The 9,154-nt window shown below is 33.9% G+C and overlaps 1 protein-coding gene across 2 annotated transcripts in view; it reads right to left on the bottom strand.

Moving 5' to 3' along the window:
* Window positions 1-1,739: 1,739 nt before the first annotated feature.
* The window catches only part of LOC121430550 (patched domain-containing protein 3-like), a 33,515-nt gene continuing 26,100 nt past the window's right edge, over window positions 1,740-9,154 (bottom strand). The window contains exon 4 of one of the 2 annotated variants that reach the window (XM_041627856.1): window positions 1,740-2,063. In XM_041627856.1, the coding sequence (XP_041483790.1) occupies window positions 1,957-2,063 (107 nt within the window). In that variant the 3' untranslated portion in view covers window positions 1,740-1,956. The remainder of the gene's footprint in view (window positions 2,064-9,154) is intronic. The other variant, XM_041627857.1, reaches the window with a different exon arrangement.

The following is a 9,154-nucleotide window of genomic DNA, read 5'->3' as shown; positions in this document are numbered from 1 at the left end:
GTACATAAAGACAATGTGTGGCAGTTGGGATCTAAAATAGCTCTATGATCTGATGGTGAAATTTGCGATACAATTGTAAACATACTGTATGTATTTATATTCTCAATCTTCATTTAGTTTTTGATAAAAGAAATCAGACATTTGAGTTCCTTTACTCTCCTTAATTGCTAAAAAAATGACAATTTTTCAAATAAAATATGGAGCAAAGAATGTATGTTAATCTTTGCATATATATTTTTATTAACTAAATCTAGAAGATGAGAATTATTCCTCAAAGGTCTATGTCAGGGCCTGTATTATGTGTCCATAATACTGACTGTAGTATAACAAATAGAGCAAACATATGGTAATTGTTTATTTTTCCAAACACTAATAAATTGTAAGCAACAAATCGGTTCTTTACCTGATTTAGTACATGTACATAAATAGCAAAACAATCCCCAAAATAATATCACATGTGCGTTCAATAGTTTAAGAACATTTCAAATCACTAATTTGCAATTTCAGTCATGATTCTATGACTTTGGAGAATTTCCAAAGTACCTGAACTGTTTGTATATACGTGTACATGTACATGTATGCCCTATAGGGCTTTGCTTATGACCTACCGTACAACATCACTTCTCAACAAACTTGTTCCAATTTCCAGTATCTTTCTGGAAAGAGGTGCATTAAAGTCAAAATGAGACTTTGCTGTACTTAGGCCTTGGTGTGTGTACATGTAGATATCTTGTGATATGAGATCAACAATTATGATAACACAATTATAATAGTTCCAATCTATGGGCAAAATCTACTCAACCACTCTCATAAATTATTCATACTCATATCGCATATACACATGTAGTACCACTATACATGTAACATCTTGTCCAATTGCTTGATCATACAATATTGTCCAGCTTGTTTTTTCTTTGAATTATTGCACCTTGGACCTTGACTTCTCTCATCCTTCATCCTTTTGCCTCCCACACTCAAAAGCATGAAATATATATTTCTTTTATTTTTCTAAAAAAAACCTGTCATCACGTTCCTCACGTGGCTCTTTCTTTAAGTTGAACATATTGCAATAATTTAAGGCATCAAGTAGCCAAACAGGTAGCTTTTTTCACAAAATTTTTAGTTTATCTACACAAATGAAATTATAGGTTTATCTTATCCTCTGTATTTTACTAACAGTTATTTAAAAAGGTATATTTAAGACACACCTGTCATTGAGAGACAACACCAGTTTGCTCTCCCTTTAAATACAAAATGGTCTATTATAGGGGAAGTTCACCCTGAAGAAAACTTTGTTGTAAAAATAGCATGAAAAATAAGTAAAACATATTGCTAAAGGTTTGAGGAAAATCGGTTAAAGAATAAGAAGGTTATTAGAGTTTAAAATTTTGGATTTGTGACGTCATAAACGAGCTTGTGACGTCATAAACGAGCAGCTAGCTGCTCGTTTATGACGTCACAAACGAGCAGCTGCCCAATGTGTTATGTAATAGAAAATGCATGAATTTCAAATTTTGTACGGTTCCTGATGACCTAATTTTGTTTTCTATTCATGATCGGGTGTGAAATGATTTGTCTATTGATATACAAAAGGTACAGTGAAAACCTTTTTCAATTTTCTGAGAAAATGACATTTCATTGATTTTTTACCATTCGCTACGTAGGAATGCTGTTCGCATATGACGTCACAAATCAAATAATTGAAATTCTAATAACGTTTTAATTATTTGATTAATTTTTCTCAAAACCTTCGGCAATATTTTTTCTGCTATTTTTACAATAAACTTTTTGTCAGGGTGAACTTCCCCTTTAATGCCTGAAATATGTCAATTATTAACTACATATACCTCATCCAATTGACCTTCATATTTTATGCCCTATAATGATTGAATTGCACCCAGTTGGCTTCCATTCAAGTCAATTGCACCCAGTTGGCTTCCATACAAGAAAAAAAAATCAACTCTCAATTGCCATAGCAATATCTGTCGTCTGGGTGCATTTAGTCATGGTGAAGTCCTCCCAGTTTACTTGTGTACATATGCTCTTCTTCACTTGCTGAATACCTGTCAAGAAAATGCCCCAAATGAAAAATAAAGATCAGTTAATTTGTTTTTACATGAACAACACGTTTTAAACCCAATTCAAGAACAATAATTCTCATTGACTTTATCATATCAATAATCATGAAACTTTATCATATCAATATTTAATCAATAATCATGAAACTTATTGTTTGGCTTCTTTTATCTAGAGGAGGAAGTGGGCATATGCCCAGGCAGCACTTATAGGGGCAGGGGCTGGTGGTTAAAGGGAAATATGAAGGGGGATAAAAAAAAACAGTTAATTCGTTTTTACAACACATTTGTAACTCAATTCAAGAACAATAATTCTCATTAGCTTCATCAAATAATCAACTCTTTTGTTTTCTTAAAAATGGCATGTATCTAGAGGAGAATGGGAGCATATGCCCCAGGCCCCACTTATAAGGGGATGGTTAAAGGGAAATATGAAGGGGGATAAAAAAGAAAATATATGAATACAACTTTCAATCTCTGTGATATAAATATGCCTACATGTAGTTATTGACATCACAGAGGGTGATTTCAGCCCTTGCCTATAAAAGTGTCAATTGTTGGAATGGAAGGCAGTGGCGAAGGGTGGGGGGAGGGAGGGGTTGGGGTGGGTGGTGACAGATGTTCAACCCCCCCCCCCTTCAATTTTATTGATACTCAGACCCTTTTTTTTGCTTGTCAATTTTGGGGTTGGTAGAAATTTAAATTTAAACTTTAAATTGCGGGTAAAAACCTTTCACATTTTCTTCTTTTTTTTTGGGGGGGGGGGGGAGGTTGTCAAGATTTCATTCAGCTTGAAACACCCCCCCCTTTTAACAAATCTTGGAAAGAAAAGTAAAAAACAGCATGCAATTGAATATTGGAAATTACGTGGAAAACTTTAAAGATGTTTTTTTTAAATCAGTTACGAGAATATTGATGATGATGAAAATAATAAATGTATCATGCTAATGAAATAATAATAGTTATCATGATGATAATAACAATAATAATAATAATAATGATGATGCGTGTTAAAAAAAATAGGAAAATAATGTAACCATAAAATTTCCAACAGTATGTACATGTATAACCTGTACATGTTTATACAAAATGAGCAACAAAATACCTTGGTATATCAATTTTCATACAAGCACCGGATACAGGAAAGGGTGACAAATCAGGGAGATTGAGTGTTTCTTAAAGTGATCTGAAGCACGCTGTCTGTCAAATGTGAACACTTAATTAATAGATGTTTTGTAGTATTCTGTAATAGACCATCCATGCTGGGAAAAAACATGGTGCCACAAAGTGTGTTGACAGTGTGTTCACATGGTTGCTTTTAATGTATATACATGTGGTTCACACTGTTATAATGGCAAACATTTATTAACACTGTGAAGAAGTGAATTTTTCACATCATGGTGTGTTCACATACATCTACTGGCAAATGTCAAGGTGCAATTCACATTGTTTATAAAAAATGACAAATTTAACAGTGTGAACAACAAATGCTGCCAAACTGTGGACACATCTACGCAGTGTGTCTGTTCAATGTGCTCACACATTTGGACTGTGTGAAGATCGATGTCATTCACATTGTTAAAAATAATCAAAATTGAACAATGCAAAGACTATTTCAAAATGAGTTTCACTCTGTGCATACACTTTGTAATACAGCTTCTGTTTTTCCCTGCACAGATGGTCCCTGGGCCAGCATTCAATTCATTAAGCCAGAATTTTACTCGGTAATATGCTTTAAGGAAAATACTTGACCATTTTTGGAGTATTCAATTGGCAATTAAAGGACAAGTCCACCCCAACAAAAACTTGATTTGAATAAAAAGAGAAAAATTCAACAAGCATAACACTGAAAATTTCATCGAAATCGGATGTGAAAAAAGAAAGTAATATGCCATTTTAAAGTTTCACTTCATTTCACAAAACAGTTATGCACATCACGGTCGGTATGCAAATGAGGGAACTGATGACATCACTCACTCACTATTTCTTTTGTATTTTATTATATGAAATATGAAATATTTTGATTTTCTCGTCATTGTCATGTGAAATGAAGTTTCATTCCTCCCTGAACATGTGGAATTCCATTATTTTAACATTTTGTGCTTCAGGCATGGTGGTCCTAATCATCAAATTCGTAAAAATTGAAATATTGTATAATTCAAACAATAAAAAACAAAAGAAATAGTGAGTGAGTGACATCATCGACTCTCTCATTTGGATGTAACTGGCTCGTTCATAAATAAAAATAAGCAAAACTTTGAACTGTCATGAATTTCTTATTTTACATCCGATTTTGATGAAATTTTCAGCATTGTGCCTGTCTGATTTTTCTCTATTGATTCAAATCAACATTTTTCTAAGGTGGATTTGACCTTTAATTTTGCTTAAACCCAAGTCAGCTGCCCACCAGGCTTAAGTGCAGTTTAAAACACATGATACATTAAGTCACATATTCTGCACCGCACAAACTTTATGAAGTCATAATTGTTATTATTACTAATACCGGTACATGTATTTGCAAACTATTAGCTTAAATTTGGCTTGTTATTATTAGATGTAATCTGAATAGACGTTTAAGCATTTTGCTTAGCCAAGTAAAAATACCTATTAAATTAATACTTTTAACTGAATACTAGCCCTGGAATTAGATCAAACCAAACCAAATCAGATCATTAGCTACATGTATGACCTGATTTCTAAAGGGACGTACCAGGTCGTAATACCACACAAGACTAAACATATGTACAAACATAAATAGGATGACATAATGAAGATAAATGTTTGTGGTAGGGATTCCCTTGCTTTTGTTGATTTTGATGACAGCCGTATCTGTTTTGTAGTAGACAATACTCCTGATATGATTCCAATGGTTTAGAATTACTACTGATTATAACCAGATTACCCTGTGAAAAGACCGTGCAGACACAACATTTGCTCCCAGCACTATTTTGTGTCAGATTTATTGGATTGCCATATTAGGGTTTTATGGTACATCAAACATGTATGTTTAGGGTTAGGTAGGTACATCCAGGGTTGAAGTTGGTCATTCCATTAACGTGTGGAATTTGCAGCGGAGCAATTGTCGCCAGATCAAATGTCATCATGATGGAACTATTGATTGACTGTTCAATTGTAACCTCCAATGATGATAATTAAAGGACAAGTCCGCCCCAACAAAAACCTGATTTGAATAGAGAAAAATTCAACAAGCATACATGTAACACTGAAAATTTAATCAAAATCGGATGTAATATCAGAAAGTCATTGCATTTTAAATTTCGCTTCATTTCACCAAACAGTTATATGCACATCTCGGTCGGTATGCAAATGAGGAACTGATGACATCACTCACTATTTCTTTTGTATTTTATTATATGAAATATTTTTATTTCCTCGTCATTGTCAAGTGAAATGAAGTTTCATTCCTCCCTGAGCACGTGGAATTCCATTATTTTAACATTTTGTGCTTCAGGCAAGGAGGTCCTAATCGTCAAATTCGTAAAAATTGAAATATTGTATAATTCAAACAATAAAAAACAAAAGAAATAGTGAGTGAGTGACATCATCGACTTTCTCATTTGGATCTAACTGGCTCGTTCATATAACTATTTTGTTGAAAATAAGGGAAACTTTGAAATGTCATGAATTTCTTATTTTACATCCGATTTTGATGAAATTTTCAGCATTGTGCTTGTCTGATTTTTCTCTATTGATTCAAATCAATATTTTTCTGAGGTGGACTTGACCTTTACAAAGTGATGAAGGACAAACGTACATGTATAAACCAGGGAATTAAGCACTACATGTATAGAAGTGAGGGCTTCGGGTTTAATGCTGATTATCGAATCAGATATATTTTAGTCATCATCATGTATCGGCACGTTGCCGAACCGTCACTCGTGGCGTGCCTGTTAACCTGAAGAAATTATACAAAACATGGCCCCAAATGACAGAGTATACAGTATATACATTACACCAAGAATTCACCCAATAAAGGTTGTTCCTGGATGTTTATAAAGAACTCCGTTCATACCGGGGGGGGGGGGACTTACATTGACGAGTGGATACCATGCGCGACCCTAAAAAAACACATAAAAATTACGGTATGTCTTTTTCATGATAGGGCAAATAACGTAATAAGGGTGTCAAAAAACACTAAAATCTATTTTCGTTAGGAAAGCTACGTGTTTAGGGTCAAATTTGCAAGGGTGTAAAAAATTAGGACTAAAATTTTTCTAAATTTTCCCCAAGAGTCAACACTACGTGTTTAGAGTACTACTTGTGCGAGGTGAGGCTGTACTAATAAATCCAATGATGTAGTTTAATCAAGGTTAAACCGACAACAGACATCCGTGACATAATGTAACAATTGAAATATCGCTGTACTTGTTTAGAGGTTAAATTTGGGGGAATACTTGCCAACAGTATCGTTTTTGTTTCCAATACTTGTTAAGGGTATGGTTTCAAACGCCAATACTTGTTAAGGGGCGCATTTTCAGAATATGGAAAATACGTGTGCAAGACCCTGTGTCGCGCATGGTACATGCATGTATCCACTTGTCGATGGAAGTGGCCCCTCTGGTAGCATAGGCGGCGGAAGCGAGGAAGCCCTACATTTTTTTTTGCTAACCTTTTTTTTTTTTTTTGCGCTTGTCAATTTTTTTCTCTGCGTCCCCCCTAAATTCACGTGGACCCCCATTGAAACGTGTGTTGTCCCCCCCTAAAATTTAGGTTGATAACCTTTTTTTTTTTGCTTGTCAAAATTTTTTGGAGCACTTGTCCAATTTTTTACATGTGTCCATCCCAAAATTTCAGGTAGACACCCCCAAAATTTTTTTCCTTCCGCCGCCAATGTCTGGTAGTAACATCTATAGTATCATCAATAAGTAAACATCAACAGTATCATGGGAGGGGACTTTCTAAGCAAGAAACTCCACTACTCATCCGCCTTTCAATGACATCATTTCAACTTGGACATCTGTTATCCAAACATTACACTTTTTGTACTGTCACTTACCTGTACTTGATAGCTATTTTTGTATAGGATTGCTCATTTTTATGCATACTGTAATCAAGCAAAAAGCCTAGCAACATCAATTGCAACTTTTTATGCATCTGACCCACTGGAAAAGTAGGCTTAAGATGAGGATATTGTTCAGTCAACAACCGGTAGTAATCTTATCTAATGTTATTTTAATCTCAAACAGTTAAATACAATGGTGACTGAAGATCCTTTCCAAGGCTACATGTACAGACATTGTAAATAAAAAAGCTGACGACTGTTCCTCTTTTAGAACTTATCTAATTCAAATTTGGCTAGTAAAGATGAAAGAGGCGTATCTTTATCAAAAGAAAATTTGGTTATTTACTAAAGGTAATCAAAGGCCCCGCCCTTTCTCCTCCAGTCACAAATCATTCTTTTGCCAAAGTCAAATAATGCAATGTGACGATCAGTAAGAGAATTAGCTTTGAGGTACTTTTATATCCTACCATTTCAAACTGTAGTGACCAAACTAATTATTGAATTTTACAGATTGATTTGCCTATTTATAAAAAAAATCATAATATGACCAATTCAGGTGTGGCGAAATCATGCATGTCACAGACCACGAAACCCCATTTTGTTGTCATTTCACAAACAAAAAATAGTCATCCTCTTTTTCTATCTTAATCATATATTGTTAGAATATTGTTGAACATGTATATGAATGAATCTACACCAGAGCTATAAAGAGAATATCAAGACCCACTAGGGCCTATACCTTCATTTTAATTATCATTTACATTACATTCAACAACACCTTTCTTTAAAAAAATATGAAATTGGGTCGATAAAAAGTGAAATGGAAAATATATGCTTTGTGCATAACATTCTTTGTTTCCCCCTGGTCTAAATGGACCAATTTTCTCTTGACTGATTGTGTTTAATATATTTAAATGTAGATTTACATTAGTCATCATGATTAATATCAGAGTTAAAACCTGCCTCATCAGTTATAACTTCAGTTCACCTTTCAACTACATGAAATAAATCTTAAAGGACAAGTCCACCCCAACAAAAAGTTGATTTGAATAAAAAGAGAAAAATCCAACAAGAATAACACTGAAAATTTCATCAAAATCGGATGTAAAATAAGAAAGTAATGACATTTTAAAGTTTCGCTTATTTTTCACGAAACAGTGTTATGCACAACTCAGTGTCATGCAAATTAGTCAGTCAATGATGTCCATCACTCACTATTTCTTTTGTTGTTTATTGATTGAATTATACAGTATTTCATTTTTTACAGATTTTACAAGAAGGACCAAGCTGACTGAACCATATACTCATAAACAATGCTGATTCCACATGTTCAGGGAGGAATTAATCATTGATTCACTTGACAATGAGGAAAAAAATAGAATATTTCATATAATAAAATACAAAAGAAATAGTGAGTAGATGACGTCATCAGTCTCCTCATTTGCATACCGACCAGAATGTGCATGTAACTGTTTTGTGAAATTAAGCGAAACTTTAAAATGTCATAACTTTCTTATTTTTACATCCGATTTTGATGAAATTTTCAGCATTATTTTTGTTGGATTTTTCTCTTTTTAATCAAATAATCTATTTGTTGAGGTGGACTTGTCCTTTAATAACAAAGGGGATTGTGGAAGATAGGGTAAGAGATAGGGAGTGAAGGGGGCGGGGAGACGATTGCAAGAGGTAGGGGATGAAAGAAAGAGGAAGAACGAAGGTGAAGAAATACATACAATGTGAAGTGCTCAATACACAAAACCATTGTGTTACAAATTACAATACAATTAAATAAAGTTTAAAAAATGCACTTTCGTATTAATTACTGAACAAACCAGTACACTGACAAAATCAAAATTTGAGAGATCTGTGAAAATTAATACAATTAATGAGAAGTCCTACCAACCCAAATAATGAAGGAGGGGGGGGGGGGACATGGAGGCTGAAGAATACACAAGTATATATGTAGGTGGTTTTTCTTTTCTATCACACAAAAAAGAAAATACACAAAGTTTAATATTTTTCAAACTTGTTAAAAGTGGGAAACCACTTTTGAGGA

Source organism: Lytechinus variegatus, chromosome 17, assembly GCF_018143015.1.
Source record: "Lytechinus variegatus isolate NC3 chromosome 17, Lvar_3.0, whole genome shotgun sequence".
Lineage (NCBI taxonomy): Eukaryota > Metazoa > Echinodermata > Echinoidea > Temnopleuroida > Toxopneustidae > Lytechinus > Lytechinus variegatus.
This window is presented reverse-complemented; position numbering and strand designations above follow the sequence as displayed.